Source organism: Nicotiana tomentosiformis, chromosome 4 (assembly GCF_000390325.3).
Source record: "Nicotiana tomentosiformis chromosome 4, ASM39032v3, whole genome shotgun sequence".
Classification (NCBI taxonomy): domain Eukaryota; kingdom Viridiplantae; phylum Streptophyta; class Magnoliopsida; order Solanales; family Solanaceae; genus Nicotiana; species Nicotiana tomentosiformis.
In genome coordinates, this window is record NC_090815.1 from 3692996 (window position 1) to 3713775 (window position 20780).

Below are 20780 nucleotides of genomic sequence, written 5' to 3' on the forward strand. Positions count from 1 at the left end.
AATATCGTAGTTTTCTATATTTATTTTCTCTGTAATATTTTAATAATATTATCTATTTCTCCTTTTCCTATTTATTATATTTATTTTCTAATATTATTTATTTTCTCTTCATTTTCTTTCGGGAAAAAATCAGAATAGCCTCATTTATAAATATTAATTAAAAAATAACCATAATTTCAAAAGTAATCGAAATTTAGTCATTTTTATGTAAAAATAAAATTTGAACAAAAACTCTCTTAAAAAATCGAAAAAATTCTAACATAATATGCTGGAGTTCGAATTTTTACATATGAGATTCCAGCATAATTTCATAATGTGTTGGAGTTCCAACATAATATGCTGGAAGTTTATACGCATGAGCTTCATAATCCAACATATTATGCTGGAACTTTTCATGTTTTAACTAGGATATTTTTGTCCAGATTTTATTTTCGTATAAAATAGTTGATATTTTTCAATGACTTTATAAATACTGATTATTTTTCAATTACCGATCTAAAAACTGATTAGCACGTGTTATTTGAATTGTTTTCTGTTACTCTTTTTAAAATTAGGATAAGGGTCCAATTACGTTTTTCACCTTATAATTTAAAAGATCAAATGTAAATTTTGGCTATTATATGTTATGGCTAAAGCTAATAAATAACTATTGGTCCAATTACGTTTTTCGCCTTATAATTTAAAAGATCGAAGGTAAATTTTGGCTATTCTATGATATGGCTAAAGCTAATAAATTATTGGTTCAAAATGTATCTTTTTATTTTAATTTATTTTTTAAATGATTCGTTTATTTCAAGAAATTAGAAGTAAATATTTTATAACTCATTATGTAGATCTCTTCATGTTTAAATACTTTAGTATGATCTTCCGTCTCTTTTTTTCGAGCGGGGTAAATTAGAGATTGGACCATCAAATGTTCAGCAATCTTAGATAAAATTTTGTGAGAACAGTGCGGGCTAGCCAATTTTCAGACTGGTAATTGAAAAATAGTCAATGTTTATAAAGTTATTGAAAAATAGTCATTATTTTGCTTAAATGCCGAAGGTTCCAGCATAACATGCGAGATTATGGAACTCCTGCGTATAAACTTCCAGCATATTATGTTGGAACTCCACTACACAGAAAGTTCCAACATAATATGATGGATATGGAACTCCTGCATATAAGTTCCCCGCATATTATGTTGGAACTTTAGCACATTATGTTCGAATCCAATACATTATGCTGGAAGCTCATATATAAAAAATTCGAACTCCATCATTTTATGCTGGAATATTTCCGAATTTTTAAGAGCGTTTCTGTTTAGATTTTATCTTTAGATGAAAAGGTGACTAAATTTTAATTACTTTTAAAACTGTGATTATTTTCAATTATTAGTTGTAAATCTGAATATTTTTTATTTTTTCCCTTAAATTTTGTATTATTTTTAAAATGGAGTTTCACGATGCATATGAAGATTAATCGAACCCCAAATCAAATAATCAAATATCCCTAATAAGAAAAAAAGAGTGGTCCGGTGGGTAAATATTAGCAGATCTCATCGTTAGTCCGTGTCAACATACTCGACCAAATAAATATTTTATTCTTACATTTATGTTTAGTTAGTTATTCTAGGAGTTTTATTTCAAGAAATAGTACCAATTTAATTAGTATTAAAATCTGTAGGTCCAACCAAATTGGAATATAAAATATTTGATAAATGTCACATGCATTCATTAAAAGAAGAAGAAAACATATCCAAAATAAGGAAAGTGGGAAGAAACTAACATAATCCATGGCGGCTTTTGGACGTCACGATCAATTTGTCGTTTGAAAATGTCACATACTATGATTATTCAAAGTTCCTATATTGTCACGAGCCTTGTTTTTTTTTTGTTTCTTTTTTGTTTTCCTTTGTTCCATGAATTTTTTTTAATTTTTTTTTATAATGATTATATCCCGACCACACTGCACCCATATCAACTATTTCATTTGGTATCTAAAGTTTCACCTTAAGAAGCAGGCCACGGTAAGTCGGTAACTATCGAATCTTCTACTTATACATAGACAATTATATGGATAGACTTATCAGCTTTGATCGTTACAAAATATATTTTATAACTATTGTAATGATCTAACCGATCGTTTTGAGTGTATTAGTCCCGATCCCTTGTTTATTACTTTTTTCGTACCTTTTTCTGCTTGTGTGACTTGCCGGGAGATTGTTGTGGTGGTTTCGGAGTAAATTGGGATACTTAGTCCCTAAACGGAAGTTTAAATCTTAGGATTTTGACCTTAGTTAGAACTGTATGAAGACGAATCCGGAACGGAGTTTCGTCTGTTCTGTTAGCTCCGTTGCCCTCGGGTGTGTTTCGAATGCTTAACGGATTGAATTTAGACTTAGGCAAATGGCTGAAGCTTCTGGTTTCTGGTATTTTCGCACCTGCGGTGGTGAAACCGCAGGTGCGAGATCACCCGTACAGAGTGAAGGGCGCACGTGTGCTGTTGGTCAAGAAGGTCTGCGAGCGCAGGTGCGGAAGTCAAGCCGCAGGAGCGGGCTCGCAGGTGCGGCCCAAAGCTCGCAAATGCGGTCCCAGCCATTTTCGCACCTGCGATGAGTTTTTCGCAGGTGCGGTTGAAGGCTCGCAGAAGCGAGTTTGCTGGGCAGAAAATAGGATTTCGAGAGGTTGATTTTCCATTTCAATTTTGGGACTTTGAGAACTCGGATTGGGTGATTATTTGAGGGATTTTCAGAGAAAATTTTTGGGGAACGATTCTTAACTCATTTATGGTTATATTCCACTAATCTGTGGTTGATTTCATCATTTAATTTCGGATTTGGGTTGAATTTTTTTAAAAAATGGGAAGAAGTTCTTCACCTAAGATTTTGGGGTTTTGATTGAGATTTTGACATCGGATTTGGATAATTTTGGTACGAGTGAACTCATGAGGGAATGGGTGTTCATATTTTGTGACTTTTACCCGATTCCGAGACGTAGTCCCGGGGAGACTTTTTGGGGTGATTTTCTAATTTCTTACTTTAGTTTTGATTTTATTAATTAGGTTAATTTCTTATAGTTGTATTTATGGTATGTAATTAATTTTGGCTAGATTTGGATCATTCAGAGTCGAATATTCGTGGAAAAGGCATTGTTACCGATTGATTGAGTTTGGTTCAAGGTAAGTGGCTTGCCTAACCTTGTGTGGGAGAAATCTCCTTAGGATTTGATACTGTTATGATATGTGAGTGCCGTGTACGCGAGGTGACGAGTATGTACACGGGCTATTTATTGTAAAACCCGATTTATTTTACTGAGTAGCTACCTGTTTTTTTCCTTAAATTTGAGTTATACTGTTTAAATGAGTATTGGTCTGTTTTCATTCTTAATTGAGTTATTCCAATATGTGTAGTTATCCTGTTTAATCTAATATCGCATGTCTACGTGCTTTAACTGCTCATTTGAACTCTTTGAAGCATGCTTAGTTGATTTTTTGCTTTTTCATTGTTCTTTATTAGTATAACTGTAGAAATCTTGCTGTTAACTGTTGTATTTATCGGTTGAGCTGTGTGTTTACTTTTGAACTACGAGGCGGTTCCTCGGGAGTTTTCCCTGCACATTTACTTTTGAGACTACGAGGCGGTTCCTCGGGAGTTCTCCCTGCATATTTACTTTTGAAACTACGAGGCGGTTCCTCGGGAGTTCTCCCTGCACATTTACTTTTGAGACTACGAGGTGGTTCCTCGGGAGTTCTCCCTGCATATTTACTTTTGAGACTACGAGGCGGTTCTTCGGGAGTTCCCCTGTATATTTACTTTTGAGACTAGGAGGCGATACCTCGGGAGTTTTCCCTGTATATTTACTTTTGAGACTACGAGGCGGTACCTCGGGAGTGCTCCATGTATATTTATTTTGGGACTACGAGACGATTTCTCGGGAGATCCTCTGCGGTTTACCCCTCTATGTTGTACTGCTGCCTTTGCTGTGTTTTCTTTTGTTAAATTCCAGTCTCTCATTATATTGTATATTCTCTTGTCTTATTTATTATTTATCAGTGGGCCTGACCTGACCTCGTCACTACTCGACCGAGGTTAGGTTTGGCACTTATTGGGTACCGTTGTGGTGTACTCGTGCTACTCTTCTGCACATGTTTTGTGTGCAAATCTAGGTACTTCTTATCAGCCCTGCTATTAGCTGAGAGTGCTTGCTGATGTACGGAAACTTCAAGGTGCATCTGCTGCATGCGCAGACCTCGTAGTCTCCCTCTATTCTCTCATATGTTATTTACCTTCCGTACTTCTTTTATTAGACTCTGGTGTATGGAGATACTAGTTTCCTTATGTAGCTTGTGACTTATGATGTTCTGAGTTTTGGAAAACTGTGTACGCCTAGTGTTTTGGTTATTGTATATGTCGAGCGGCATTATTATTGGTTATTGAGTATCTAATGCAGTAAGTTGTTTAGTTTTGCTTACATTATTTATATTTCTGCAATCTGTTAGGCTTACCTAGTCGTAGAGACTAGGTGCCGTCACGACATGTGGAGGGATGGTTGGATCGTGACAACTACAATCTACAAATATTCGATAACTATGTCATCAAAACTTAATTATTTAGTTTATTTTTTTCCTATGTTTGTTTGGATAAGAAGAACAACATTTTGTGCAAGTGTATACCCTTCTTTTAACAACTTGTCCCTTGCTAGCAACTACCATAGACCAAGTGGAATCTTGTCCTTTTTGTTGTTTATCAGAGTATTAATTGTTTAGAAGAAAACAATTAAACAAGCCATTGTCCCTCTATTTTCACATAGTTAAAAAAAGAGGTTATTGAGCTAGTATGCTCAAAAATGGAATGAAGAGTGAGTTAGGAGTTTTGGTTTTGGGAAGTGTAGTTTGGCAATTACAAAACAATATTGTAAGACCTAAAGTACAAATTATTATTTAATTAGTTCAAACGTATAATATAGTATATTGTTTTAGTACTCTTTTGAATGCTAAGATTGATATAATTATCCTCATAACTCTAAACCGAATAAAATAATAAACTATGATTAAAGCAATCATACGTTATAGCAAGGAACGTGCCAAAGGGGTAACTAGTTTTGTTTTTTTACCCTTTTTGTATTTTATCAAGTGGCAACCAACTTGCAAATATAAATATTTATATGATTATATTAACGTTAGCAAGAGACATAAACCGATAATCAATTGTTTTTCATCTAGTCAATTTGTTATTATGCTTAGTATATAAATTATAAATGTGTTAGCATTTATCAATATATTTTTTAATTTTTCAGACAGTGACAAATAGAGAAATGCTAAAATTGCGACTCATAGTGATTAGTGGCATTTGATTTATAGTACAATATTTTATAGCATTTATTTCACGAATTGTGAGTCAACGGAAAGAGAACAAGGGAAAAACTTAATGGTGTTTATATTAAACTGCATTATTCTACTATAATTAAATAATAAATTGAAACAAAAATGTTATTTTTCTAATGCTAGTGAAACTAACTATACCATAATTAAGTAATAAGTTGAAACAAAATATTATTTTGGGGTATTATATATATTCGATAGCCGAAAAAGTTTATAAAATTTGTATAATTTTTGTATATAATATATATAATGTATATATACAAAACATATACATTTTTCGGCTATTATTTTGAGAGCGGCTATACAATGTCATTTTCCCTCTTATTTTTTCAATACTAGTGAAACTATATTATTTTATAATATTATATCGAAACGGATTTAAATTGAGCTACATGACATTAAAAGTTTGCATAGCCGACCCCAACTTAATTATAATCGAAGCCTAACAGTTAGCAATTACCTTATTAGATAAGCCTTAGAGTTGCAATTAAGAAAAGTTGCTTGTGAGCAAATTTAGCCATTGCTTTAATAATCAGAGTGTATTATTAGTTGAAACTTCAAGCAAGAAGTTAATCATGGCATGCAAGGAATGGTATCAATCCCATCAAATAATATTTCATGTGCTTTCTTTGGAAAATTATGTTATATTTGTTTGATTGAAAAAAGGAACCTAGCTAGTATATACCCTAACACTTTTAGGGGTCGTTTGGTTGGAAATAAATTATCCCAAGATTAAGTATCCCGGGATTAGTTATCCCGATATTAGTTATTCCGCCTTTTTATGGGGATAAAAAAACACTAAAATCCCGAGATAACTAATTCCGAGATTAATTATACTACAAATTTTTACCAACCAAACATGGGATAAACTCTTCTTAAATTTAGTCCTAAGATTTTATTCTTTATCCCTTGTACCAAACAAGCTCTTAGGTTATTCTTATGGTTGTGGCTCCATTGGAGTTCAACATTAATGTTTTGAAAGTGAACTCCAAACCCCACCCCCCAAAACATTATTAGATGAAACATGTAGTTATAGCGTGTTTGACCAAGCTTCTAAAATCAGCTTATTTTTAAAAAATACTTAATAAAAAAATAATTTTGGTGAGAATCAATTTATGTTTGGCTAATCGATTTAAAAAGTATTTTTGACCGAGCTTTTAGAAAGTGCTTCTAAATATATTTTTTCAAAGTGCTTTTCAAAAGGGAAAAGGGTCAAATATATCCCTTACTTTAGTATATTGTTTATATCTACTCTCAGTTATACTATCGGGTCATATTTACCCTTACTATTAGCCAAACTTTTTAAAAACACCCTTCACCTAACGGAAAGCCATCAGATTAATAAAATAATTATTTTTAAAAAATTCATTAACCCAAACCCGTTAAACCCATTATTTAAAAATACGGAACCTAGATTTCTCAGACGTCTTAACACATTTTATTCATTTAGAGAGAGACCGGGAATGATGGTAGAAGTAGGATTAGTAAGAACTTACATTTTTGGTTATTAGTTGTTCATGGTGGCATTAGGATGTCATGTTATCTGTGTGTGGTTATAATATAGCATCCCTTTATCTAATGTAATGCATACTTAACAGTTGGTAACAACTCATATATACTTTAATAATACTTGTGTTTAGTTAATACATGAAGGTATTGTACTTAGATTGTTAAGTTGCTTTCCAACTTGTTGGTGTACTTTCTTTAATTCCTGATAAATTTATTGGACTGTAGCTTGATATTAAAATGAATCTCCTCTAATTATTTTCTAATTTTTGTTCATTATAGGTTCAGTTGTTACTAAGAATTATGAGTATCCCATCCTATATCTTGGAATCTAACTTTGTTCTTAAGGCATGATTTGACGATAATTACTTGTTGCCCAAATGGTTAATGTAGAATAAGAAAATCATGATGCAAGAATACTCATCAACAAAGACTCACTGTTGGAGGAAGAAATACTTCGGTAGCTACCTTAAGAATTCAGAACTGACAACCTAATAAGATGCTATAAACTTTCAAATCATGGTGGAAAGAAAATCATGATGAATACTCGATACAGTTCGACATGGTGAAAAAAAACAAAGAGAAGCTAGAAGAAAAAAAGAAAATTGAAAAAGGTAGAATATAATAAGCATACAATAAGGATATTAAAAGAATTGGGACTCAATGTATAAATGAATATATGGTTATTGGTATTTTTATGCCTTTCACTTCTTGAGTTCAACAAGAGACTACGGAGGGGATGACTAATATGCGATGAAGTACAGTAAATAAAAAGGGGTTTAACGAGTTATTAATGGGTTTCAAAAAAACAGGTATTTTTTTAATTTGGTGGCTTTCTGTTAGGTGGACATTTTAAAAAAGTTTGGCTAACGATAAGGGCAGATATGTCCCTATAGTATAACAGAGAGTAAATATGAACAATATACCAAAGTAGAGGGGTGTATTTGACAACGGAGGATAAATATGAACAATATAACACTTTGGCGAAAAACTACTTTTTTCAACTTCTCAAAAACAACTTCTGCTTCTACTCAAAAATATTTTTTTCCTTTTAAAAGCTTCGCCAAACACTTTGACTTTGGGAAAAGCACTTTTGGTATCAAAAAATAAAATTTGGCTTGGCCAACAAGCTAGTTATGTGCACTATGTAATAATTCATGCATTATTATTCACCCTATAATAGCCCTAGCAAATTTACAGCTCTTTCCAGGAACAATTCGGGAAACCTTGATAAATAATACTACTGCAACAACAACAAACCCAGTATAGTCTCCGGGAAGGGTAGATAATGCGCAGACCTTACCCTACAGTGAATGTAAAGAGGCTGTTACCGGTAGACAAGCACGTAAAATATTTTGGCTGCGTCCATGATTTTCGATCACTAGTAGGTGGTGTCAAATGCTGGGAGGCTGCTGTTTTTGCTGCTTCATCTACAATATTTGGTCTGCGAATTGGTTCATCCAGTTGTATCTCACTGTAATTCGTCGAGACAGGACTTTAAACTTGCATATACGAGTTCAAAGGCAACAAACAGAGATGAAGATGATACAAAACCGTGATCATTTCCCATCAGATTAACCAATCAGCAAACTCAAATTGTTAGCTTTTGTTTGCACGATCCAATGAAGGAATACGTTTTGTTTGTCGTGAACAAAGTTTAACTTGGATAGCCACCTCTTGGATTGGAACTGCAGTAAATCGTCGACTTGACTAATATGCCCAGGATAGCAACAATTATCTTAAAAGCAGCTCATTTGCTGTTTCATGTCCCGATTTCTTTCTCAAGGATCCTGTCGAATGAAAAGAAAATATCGACAACCTATTTGAAATAGAAGTGCATTTTAACAGGTGCTACAAACTAAGCTTACCTAGTCGTTGTTTTATTACAGCAGCATTTTCAGTCCCCGCACTATGTTGAGCAAAGAAGAGTATATCCTCATACATATTACTAGCTGGTTGAATCCCTCCATCTTCCATCCACTCCAACACCTGCATCAGAAGTTCACCAAATTGGTTTTAATTAGCACTCAGTGAGTGCGGAAAACAGAAGTATTTACAGAGCAGTGTTGTCAAAAGCGAAAAGCTCTAAAAAGGGCTCCAGGTAAATTGGGGCTTTAAGCGCAAAGCGCAACTAAAGTGCGGGCTTTGGTTAAAAAAGGCACAACTAAGGAAAAAAATAAAATACATATGTAATTCAAGAAAAAAGAAACAGACCCATTCCTAATGTCTTTGTCAACAACTAATAAACTTGTTTGCTGATAATATTTGTCGTTTAGCACCGCTCGATTCAAGATAGAATTTATGGGCAATAAGGCGTACACCTTAGTGCTTTGTCTACATTGAAGCGCAGCTTAAGCAAGGCGAAGCGCCCTCCCTGAGCTTTTCTAAGCTTCAGGGCTTAAGCGCGCCTTAAATGAGCCTTTGACAATACTGTTACAGAGTTCAGGCTTCCCCTGTTTAACTGTGTAGGGAATCAACCAATTTCTCTTTTTCTTTCCCTCTACTCAAGCAATCTATAGCAAGTCTAACTTTTTGGGCAATTTTTCATCTGGAAAAAGTAAAGATGATAGTACCAGAAGTATAGTGTGTCCTTTAAAAGAATAGTATTCTATATCACTGTATTATTATCGGTGCTGACAGAACCTAAGCAAGTAATACACACTAATAGGCTTCTGAGAAGTGCATTTGTTTCAAGCACTCTTTTTCCAGAAATTCGTTACCCCCCGGGGGGGGCGAGGGGAGGATGGGGGATGGGGAGCTAACATCTTGGGTATTCTGGACAACTCACAATGAAGAATCATCAAAATTAATAGAATATATAAAAGAAGATTGGTGCTACTGCATTTCAAGATTTAGAGCTACTATGAATTATCCCGGAAAAAAAAGAACAAAGAAAGATCTAAGGCCACAGCAAATGGATCATTCCTCTTAACAGATAAAAGGAAAATATTAACCAGAAGTTCTAAAGGTACTACCTCAACATATTTCCTCCAATTTCCAGCAGCCAAAAGATTTTTCAGCAGAACTGAATAGGTTGCTAAGTTAACTTCTGCACCTGATGTGACTACCTTATAGAAAAACTGCATAATGAGAGAAGTGGAAGAAATGTGTCAGATATAAGCAAGAAAATTATCTTACTGAAGAAAGGATAAGGCTGGACGTTACCATGTTGAATCGACATTTAAACTGAACATAAAGTTACTGAGAATTTTACACTTACTTTTATCATGGTTTCAGTCTTTCCAGATTTGCCAATACTATGCAGAAGCTGGTTTAGAGTTCCAACAGACACATAAGGGAGTGAAGCCTCCATTATTGTAATAATGTCTGTAATCATCCTCCAATCTCGTAATCTTCAAAAAAGTGTAAGCTTTATTATCATCGAGTAATGCCACACAAAAATATAGCCCTAATAATTGCAGAAACCATGTATGGACAACAATTACAAGTATAGGCTACAAATGAAATAGAACAATGACAGTCTGAACAGAAAAGATCTTAATGCGGTCAGTTGATTTTTTTCTATAATGGTCTGTACTAGTTATTAAAAATCTCTTGTTTTCACTTCATTTCATAGACAATATGCCAACATTTTCAATTTACATGATTTTAAGTGTAATGTTATTTGATAATTACCAACTCAAGCACTTAATAGCAAAAAAAATAGCAACTTCTTCCATGAATCCTAGGAAATACTACTACTATACAGATGCACAAATTCCAAACCTTAACTTTCTGAAGATATCCAAGCCCCTCTGCATAAGCGGGTACATACATGTATAAATGTGAGGACTTACATGCTGCTGGCTGAGACCAATTCAAATAAAACAGCCTCGGTGAAAGGGATATTTCTCTCTCGCATAAAATCCGCCACAAGCAAAACTTTGTCAGGTTGGCATCCTCTATTAAAAGACCTCATGAGAGCTGAACAAGCAATAGCATCTGGGTGAACATCATTTAATTCCATTTCTTGAAATACTGCAAAAGCTTTCTCCCAGTTCTCTGCAAGATAAAATTGTTCCTAGTTATAAGGGTCAATGCAAGCAGCCAACATATCCTTATGGAATGGAAGGTACAGGACAATCTACCTCCAACACTATATGCATTTAGCATCGTTGTATAGGCAATGACATCTGGATGAAAACCTTCCATTTTCATCATCGAAAACATAGATTCTGCCTTGGTAAATTGACCCTGAGAAGGAGGTGGAGAGCCTGGTCAGTTTATGTCTTATACCCAAGAGGAAAAGTTGTGTTGAAGTACTTGCCTGCTTAGTGTAAGCGCATATCGCAGAGGAACACACCTCCTTTGTCAAAGGAATCTTCAGATCTATCATCTCATCAAGAAATTCAAGTGCCTCCGAATAATTTGACATTCTACAACAACCACTTATCAACACATTATATGTCACAGAATCAGGCATAACTTTCTTTTTCCTCATTGACCTGTATAGGGCGAAAGCTTTTTCATATTCACCAACATTCAGATAACTCCCAAGAGCGGAGTTATAGGCGACTGTATTCAACTCAATTCCCCGCATTTTCGCAGCCGTTAGGATGTAATCAATGTTCACTTTCTGACTACAGCGGCCACTTGCAGCCAATAAGGTAGAAATAGTAACAACATTGGGCTGTAAACCATCATGTTCCATTTCACGCAGCACTTGGACAGCCTTGTCCAGAAGACCATTAGATCCATAAGCATCAATTAGTACATTATAACTAACCAAATTTGGTTTCAAATTGTTTCTTTTCATCCTTTCAAATGTTTCCATGGCCCTTTCAGGCTGTTCTGATCTCCCGTAGGCATTGAGTAAAGAGGTATAAGACACAACATCGGGGCGGATGCCATTATTTTTCATCTCATCAACGACTGACAAAGCTTCCTGAGCCATACCATGTGAAGCATACGCACCTACTAAGGTATTATATGAAACGATATTAGGTTTCAGACCTTCTGCAATCATTGTGTTAAAAGCAGCCTCGCAGTTTTTAATCTGGCCAGAAACAGAATACATGTGCATGATAGTTGTAAATGTAACTATGTCAGGATTACATTCAGCTCTTTTCCCTCTCATTGAGTTAAATATCTCAACAGCTTTCTCATATTCTCCAAGCTTTACAAGACAGTGTATCACAATATTAAGGGTCGTAGTGTCAGGACGGACTTTAGTTCCCTTCATAAGTTCAAAATAGGAAAGGGCTTTGGCATATTGTTCCCCGTTTTTATAGGCAGATAAGACAATATTATGAGTCACCAGGTCAGGTCCAACTCCGTTTTCAGTCATTTCTTTGCAAACTTTAAGAGCCTCTCTCCAATTTCCACTAGATCCACATGCATTGATCAAGTTGTTGTATGTTGATCGATTTGGTGGAATCTGCACCAATTCCAGAAGCAAATTTCTTCAGTTAAATATCTCATACAAAAACATGAGCACACAATGACAAAAAGATTTAAAAGTACAAAAAAGGAAACTAATATCCCCAGGCTGTAATGTCAATGTTCTCAGCACCTTATCAGTGAAGAAGCCCCGCAAAAGGGTACTAAACCAGATACCGAGCTGAAATTTGGGCCAAAAGAATTCACCAATGTCCAACCATATTGGACTTGTGAAGGCCTGGTGAGTGAAATATATGCAATGTTTTCTTGCCAATTCATGTATTTGACATTGGCCAAAACAAATACGATTTTGCCGCATAAGTTGGCTAAGCCTAAGTGTTGCGGTTTGGGTTTTATAGAACTGTTATTCTTGAGAGACTAGAAATACTGTTGCTAGGAAATAATATTTATAGACAAAGAACATCGGAAAAGAACATTGCTTCAGGACTAGCCTTAGTAAAATAACTAATAAATATAACAAAAGAAGAGTTTAATATCATCTGGATGTTAAAACAAATTGAAAAAGAATAAAAGGAAAAACTCACATCAATATGCACAAATATCGTAATAAAGAGGAGTAAATACACACAGCAGCACGGAGCATGTCTTCCATGATATTCTTTGCCCAACGCCATTGACCAGCTCTACCATGTGCACTAATAAGGGCATTGTAGGTCTCAACATTAGGTTGGCACCTACCACAAAAAACAAGCATCATGAACACCAGAAAATACTAATAAGGGCATTGTAGGTCTCAACATTAGGTTGGCACCTACCACAAAAAACAAGCATCATGAACACCAGAAAAAAAAGAGTTTCTGGTGTAAATACTAAATAGACAGAGTGGAGGTGCAAATCAAATTAATAAGAGTGCAACAACCATATTGAACTCAACAAATGTAACATACTGAATAAATTAAAATGATTTTTTATTATTTCTTTTCGGTTTCACTAATCTAGCCAATTTTGGCAGCATGCATTATATCAACTTAAATTTAGGAAAACCTAGAAACTTATGTTTAGGTCTCCAAAATAAAAGCAAGGAAATGGAAAGAAGGACCTCAGGTCCATTAAGTTCTTAATCTTCTTAATGAATTTATGATCAGACTCCTTTTTACTAAGAACACGCGCCGATAAACTCAAGTAGCACCAATGAGTGCTAGCCTGATATACAAGCTCAGAGGCAGAGGCAGGTGTTGGAAAAGGGGTTCAATTGAATTGTTTGGAAAAACTATACAATACCATGAACAACGAGACTACGACTGCAGTTGGCCATATTGCTTATACCCGGGCTTCTTGTTATAGAGTTGCACATTTCTTAATCACAGCATTAACGTAAATTTGCAAACATATCTTCATTAACCTTATGACAAAATCTTAATCATGTCAATTTGGATTAACAATGAAAACAAAGAAAAATTGGTAGAAGGTTACAAAAGAAAAAGAGTACCTCCACTTTTGCATCTCAAAAAACAAGCCACGTGCCTGATCAACTCGATTATGTCGAGCATGTAACCTGATCATCATGTTGTAGATATCACTTCTTGCACAATAATTCTTCTGATTTTTCATCCAATTGAAAACTTGGATGCTATGTTCAATTGAACCCATTTGAGTTATTTCCTACATCACACAAAATCAAGTATCAGTGTTTGCAAACAGCACGAAAACACTACAGCTGCCAAATAAATACATCACCCTGGGAAAGTTAAATATAACAAGATGACATTTTTCAAAAGAAAAAATTAAACTTTCCAGCATCAATTAAATGAAATTTTAACCATTTTCTTAAATATTTTATATAGCATTTATTATAAAAGTTTTTCAGATAACCGTGGTATCTCAACCAGCTTGCTCGCACCTCGACTAATTGCACGAGGTACCTACTACCTCTTACCACTACAAGTACCAGGGAAGTCTGTCCACTAAGGCTACATAGTAAGAATCACCTAGTGCTTTTGCCTTTTTGCTAGAATTTTGAACTTGAGACCTCATTGTTCTTAACCCACTTCATTTCCCACTAGACCACACCCTTGGGTGCTATAAGGAACTAACATTTAAAAAAATTTAACTAGCATGTAGATTTCTAAATATCATTTTCAAACTTTGATGTTATCTCACATCTAAGTTGCTCCTAACATTCGATCACTTTAGTAAAACATTATCGGGACAAACAGAATTGTGAGCTAACCAGCGGTCTCCACTTGCCTACAAACTATGCAAGGGCGGATGTATAGGGTAACTTATGGGTTCATCCGTACCCAGTAATTTTGGTTCCGACCATATATATCTATTAAATAATTTACTAAATAAGTACAAATAATTGTTCTAAATCAAATAAATCAAATGAGTTGTGGTAGAATCCCAAATTACTCATAAGGTTCAAATCCAGGATCCGCCTCTAGACGTATGTGTGTATATATCTCAAAGTTCTAACTAATAGTTAGATCCATATCAATCCCAAACTAGTTGGAGCCGATTATATGAACCCTTTAAATACATCCAATTCTACATATACCCATTTATTCCCAGTAACTAATTCATTTCCTAAAACACCCAAAAATGTACTATTTAAATCGCCTTTACAAGAATAGGGAAGTTCTTTAAGTACTATATGCTACTACAAGGGAGTAGTATTTTCCAAACAGCAGGAAAATACTAGTAGCTGCCAAATAAACACACGAGAATCATTTACACAGAATTTGAAGGATTAATGTTCTACTGTTTTAAGGATAAATCAGTTTCACACTCAAATGCTTATTCAAAAAATCTGTTTCAGCGCTCTTATTCCTAGTAAATAATTAATATTTTAAAACACCCAAAAAAATTATTAAAAAAAGTTACCACCTTTATAAGATTAGGGAAGTTTTTTCTTGCAAAACGGCCAACCCAACAATTCAACAAACCTTCAATATCATCATCCCAAGGATTAAGCTTCATAATCTTCTCCACAACTTCAGAAATGGCCCAATCTTTCTGAAATCTATCACTTTGGACCCGTAATTTTTGGTGTTTAGGCAAATCAGATTTGCGAAATCCATTGATTTTCACAGTAACTTTGTGTGTCCCTTTGTTATAGTCAACTGAAGCTAACTTCTTCTCCTCAAAGGGCTTTTTGTTTTGGGGTTTTTGCTGCTTTTGGCAGACTGTAATAACAGTTCTGAAATGGGTTTTGAATGTGGGATTTGGTTGTGGGAAGATTTGAGAATTTTGAATGGTAGCCATTGAAGTCTTGGGTTTTGGGGTTGTGTTGTTTTGAGGATAAACCTTAGGCAAGTGAATGAATTTTGGATTTCACTATTGTGTATCTTCATCGGTATTTATATTTAGGGGTATTCATGTAAAACCAAAAAATCGAACCAAATAAAAAATCTAACATTTGGTTAAAATTTGAAATAAGAATTTTTAAAGTTGTGTTAAAAAATAATTTTGAAAGTTGTAAATTAGGGGTAAGGTGTGCGTACACTAGCTCTCTCAAGACCTCACGCAGTGATATACTAATGGTTATGTTATTATTGTTGTTGTGTTTGGACATATATTTTATTTTTAAAAAAAAAATATTTTTGTGCATAGAAGAAAAAATTTTATCCCAAAACTACGCCTAAATAAGTTTTTGGGAACTTATAATTTTTTTTCAAATTTTTTTCAAAATTTGATCATATTCTATGAACAAACATTGTTTTCAATTTTTTTTTGAAAAAAGTAGAGAAAATTTGTGGCCAGACGGGAGCTTAGTTTAGGTTTTAAATTTTAAAAACCAATCAAATTTGGTTTAATTTTAGTTTTAAGCAAAAAAAAATTCGAAACCAAACAGATGATAGAAATGCATATATATATATATATATATATATATATATATATATAAGTGTTTAAATTTTTATGGTAAATATTAATCGTTTGCACTCTAAATTGTTATTGTAGTGTTTTGTCATTATAACAATCTAGTTCTTTGTCTTTACAATATAGTTTGATTGATAGTTTTATAAATTACCCAAACCGTCACTCTATAAATTTTCCCAACAAAAAATAAGGGGAAGTGCACAGTTAGCCACTAATTAGAGATGTATTTACTCTTTAGCCACTGTTTAAAATGTATTTACTTTTTAGCCAGTGCTTAATAATTTTTTACCCGCCCAGACAAAAATACCCTTGTGCTAATATGAAGGACATGATGTCCTTAACTTCATGAATGTTGTGTAATATTAAGGACAAAGTGTCATGTATTTGCACTTTCCGTTGTTAAACTTTAGGACATCATGTCCTTAACTTTATATGTGCAGTGTAAATGTTAAGGACAATATGGCGTCCTTAACTTCATGTGTACGGTATAAATGTTAAGGACATAATGTCCTTAACTTGTATTTGCATCTTCTGTTATTAAACTTTAGGACCTCATGTCCTTAACTTCATATGTGCAGTGTAAATGTTAAGGACATGGTGTCTTTAACTTCATGTGTTCAGCGTAAATGTTAAGGACATAGTGTCCTTAACTTTATGAGTGTTGTGTAAATATAAGGACATTGTGTCCTTAACTTTATGAATGTTGTGTAAATATTAAGGACAAAGTGTCCTGCATCTGCACCTTGCGTTGTTAAACTTTAGAATATCATGTCCTTAACTTCATATGTTCAGTGTAAATGTTAAGGAGTGTAAATGTTAAGGACATGGCGTCCTTAACTTCATGTGTGTAGTGTAAATGTTAAGGATACCATGTCTTTAATATTTACTATAACGACCCGGCCGATCATTTTGAGTGTACTAGCCCCGATCCCCTATTTACTGTTTTTCCCGTATATGTTTCTTCTTATGTGACTTGTCGGGAGGTCTTATTTTGGTTTCGGAGTGATTTGGGACATTTAGTCCCTAAAATAGAAGCTAAGTCTTAGAATTTTGACCGTAGTCAGAAGTGTGTGAAGACGACTCCGGAATGGAATTTTGTCGGTTCCGTTAGCTCCGTTGGGTGATTTTGGACTTAGGAGCGTATCTGGACTGTGAATTTGAGGTCTGTAGCTAATTTAGGCTCGAAATGGCGAAAGTCAAATTTTTGGAAAGTTTGACCGGGGGGTTAACTTTTTGATATCAGGGTCGGATTCCGATTCCGGAAGTTGGAGTAGGTCCGCAATGTTGAATATGACTTGTGTGCAAAATTTGAGGTCAATCGAATGTGGTTTGATATGATTCGGCATCGTTTGTAGAATTTGGAAATTTCGAAATTCATTAAGTTTGGATTGGAGAGTGATTCGTGTTTTTGATGTTATTTGAGGTAGTTTGAGGATTCGACTAAGTTCGTATAGTGTTTTGGGACTTGATGGTATGTTTGGTTGAAGTTCCCGGGGCCTCGGGTGAGTTTCGGGTGGTTAACGGATCATTTTTGGACTTTGGGTGATGGCTGATATCTATTGGCGTTTGCGAAGCGTTGATCGCGTTCGCAAAGAGTAAACTGGGAGGCAGTCTGGGTTGACCTAGTCGAATGCGAGAGGACGGTCGCGTTCGCGAAGAAGGAAATCTGGGCACACGGTATTAATTTAAAAAATGAGGGTTTTAACCCATTTTACATATTTTGAGCTAGAGAACACGAAATTGGGCGATTCTTGAAGGGATTTTTATGGAGTTAATTGGGTTAAGTGATTCCTACTTGGTTTTGGTTAAATCCCATGATTTCATCTTTAATTTTATCATTTAATTTGCGATTTGGGGGTGAGAAATTAGGGAAAAAGAGGAAGAACTCTTGAGTTAGAATTTTGAGGTTTTGAATGAGATATTGTTATCAAATTTGCGTAATTTTTGTATGGTTAGGCTCGTGAGTGAATGAGTTTTCGGGTTTTATGACTTTTGTCGGATTTCGAGACGTGGGCCCGGGGGTCGGGTTCGGGCCGATTTCGAAATTTTGGCTTATAATTTCATTTTTTTTTTTGTGGAATTAATTCTTTTAGCTTATATTAATCACATCGTACTTCTTGTGGCTAGATTCGGGGCGTTTGGTGATTGATTCAAGGGGCAAAGGCATTGCAGAGTAGGATTTTACGCGGTTAGAGGTAAGTAACAGTTTTAAATTTGGTCTTGATGGTATGAAACCCCGGATTTTTGGTATGATGTGACTATTTTGGAGGTGACACACATGCTAGGTGGCGGGCGTGTGGGCATGCACCGTGGGGGATTGTGACTTGGTCAGTCCCGTGAGACTGTAAAGTCGAATAGCCTATTGTTAATTACATGTTCTATCTCTGTTATAGAAATTTGAGTGCAAATCATGTTAGAAATCATGCTTAGGCTATATGATGGTACTGTTAGTACCTGCAGAGGTCGCGTACTTGTTGAAGTATTTGCTAATTGTTGTCTTGTACTCAGTCATAGTTTTACTTGCGTATCATATCTCAGTCTCTTCTTGATTCTTGTTAATACACTATGTTATTTTTGTTTGGGCTGATCTTTTATGATTTCTGAGAGCCCGAGAGACTAGAGAGGTTGGTGACTGAGTTAGTGCCAAGCTGTGAGCTATATGTATGGATATGAATCGGGTTGCATGCCGCAATGAGCCTTAGGGCTGTATATATGGATCGGATTACACGCCGCAACGAGCCTTAGGGCTGTATATATGGATCGGGTTGCACGCCACAACGAGCCTTATGGCTATTTATATGGGATCGGGCTGCACGCCGCAACAATATAGCGCTTGGGCTGAAGGAGCCCCTCCGGAGTCTGCACACCCCCAGTGAGCGCAGATACCTATTGAGTATGAGTACTGAGGGCTGAGAGCCGAGTGATTGAGTTGTTGTGACGAGTTGAGTGACTGTTGCCCTGAGAGGCGGTACTTGCTTTTCATTTGTTGATGCACTTAGTTTCTATCTGTCATTGTTGTGAAATTTCTCAAAGATTATCCGAAGTACCTGCACTTTAACTGTATAAAAATAATTTGAGTTAAATTGTCGGATTTGAAAGCATGTCTATTCTTTGCTGGAATTATTGAACTGTATTTGTATAGCTCGTCACTACCTTCTCAGTTACTTATTTATTTCTGTTACTCGCTGAGTTGGTTGTACTCATACTACACCATGCACTTCATATGCATATCCAGGTGTGTTTGATCACGGAGGTTGTGGAGTTCGTGCACGATCGAGTATCGGAGACTACGAGGTAGCTGCCGGCGTCCGCAAACCTTGTCTCTCCTTCTATATTTTCTTTCTTTTCTGTATTGATACTTAGACACTGTTGGTATTAGACTAGATATCTAGATGCTCATGACTTAGTGACACCCCGATGTCGGGCTATTTTTTCGCACTTATATTTTTTTGGATTTTACCCCCTTTTATGAAACATTCCGGTTATTTTAAATGTCTTAATTTATTTCTGTTAAATGTTGAAAGTGTTTTGGAAATGTCGGCTTGCCTAGTATCACGATAGGCACCATCACGACGGGTTAGGTTTTGGGTCGCGACATTTACACAACACTCATGAAGAAAGGGAAAAAATATCTTTTGGTATTAATTTTAATAGAGTAGTGGCTATTTTTGCTCAACATTAAAAATACTGGATAAAAACTAAATATCATGTTAAAAAGTAGCTATCCCACGTCATTTCTACCCAAAAATAGCCCAAAATAAAATATCTACTAAAAAGGCCCAAATGTCATTTTGGGCCCAAGTTTTTTCAATTAATGTTGTATTCGTTATTTTTGTAATACAGATGCCGAGTTTTCTCTCTTTCTCTTTATCTATCTATCTATCTATCTATCTATCTATCTATCTATCTATCTATCTATCTATCTATCTATCTATCTCTATCTCTCAATCTATCTCTATGCGATTTTTTGCTAAATTGAACCAAAAATGCTGAAATTGACTACAAAACAAGAAATATTTGCGGTTATTTCCTTCTAATTTCAGGTAATTTGGAGTAGAAAATCTCTTGTTTTGTATATTTTTTGGATTGCGTTTGTTTTTGGAGAAGCGATGTTGCTTTTTTAAGGCTTTTGCGACTGAATTGTTTAGTTAGAGTTCATCGTATGTATCTGTTATAGACGATTTTGTTATTTTTGGTCGAGTTTTGTATCAATTGCTTCACAAAATTTTGTAACCGTTTGTTCGTATTAATTGTTTTTTAAAATTTTCTTATTGAACCTAGTTTCAATTCTGAAACAGAGCAATATGACAAGACAAACTCGTTCGATGAGTTCATCACCTTATTCAAAGTCGGTTTCAATTGAGAAATCGAGCAACATAAGAAGAGAAACTAGGCCGATGAGTTTATATCCTCATTCAACCCCGATTTTATTTGAGAAATCGATTGATGAATGAAATATGGGAAGACAAAATTGTTCTGACAGTATTAAAGTATTAGAATCTCGAAAGGATGTTGTTGGACAATCTGAGAAAAAGAATAGCAAAAGGGTTAGAGTGGATGATGTTGAAGGTAAGAGAAAACGTGTCGTGGAGGACGAAGTGAATTTGGGTGTCAAACCAAAAAAAAAAAGTAAGGTTCAGAAGGCAGAAAAAGTTAAAATTCTTGACATAGTTTTTAAGGTACATACAATTTTA

General features: G+C 35.0%; 1 protein-coding gene across 2 annotated transcripts; it reads right to left on the minus strand.

The window, feature by feature from the left end:
• Positions 1–7533: 7533 nt before the first annotated feature.
• On the minus strand, positions 7534–15530 carry LOC104109426 (pentatricopeptide repeat-containing protein At2g41720). Of its 2 annotated transcripts, none has more exons than XM_009618729.4 (10): positions 15094–15530; positions 13697–13869; positions 12836–12941; positions 11135–12244; positions 10956–11061; positions 10665–10869; positions 10088–10220; positions 9843–9947; positions 8736–8856; positions 7534–8657 (listed from the first exon to the last, which is right to left on the minus strand). In XM_009618729.4, exons 1-10 carry the CDS (start codon positions 15469–15471, stop codon positions 8602–8604), a joined length of 2493 nt encoding a protein of 830 aa, XP_009617024.2. In that variant the 5' UTR covers positions 15472–15530; the 3' UTR covers positions 7534–8601. The 2 variants fall into 2 exon arrangements, with proteins under 2 accessions (XP_009617024.2, XP_033515385.1); XM_033659494.2 differs by having other exon boundaries at positions 15153–15317.
• Positions 15531–20780: the final 5250 nt, after the last annotated feature.

Bases quoted from the DNA above. Each gene is read 5' to 3' on its own strand.
- LOC104109426 (XM_009618729.4), bottom strand. From the start codon at position 15,471: ATGGCTACCATTCAAAATTCTCAAATCTTCCCACAACCAAATCCCACA. The intron at 12,942-13,696 runs GTACTCTTTTTC...TTTTTGTGGTAG, and splicing joins TTTGAGATGCAAAAGTGGAG to GTGCCAACCTAATGTTGAGA. The intron at 11,062-11,134 runs GCAAGTACTTCA...CCTCCTTCTCAG, and splicing joins TATGCGCTTACACTAAGCAG to GGTCAATTTACCAAGGCAGA.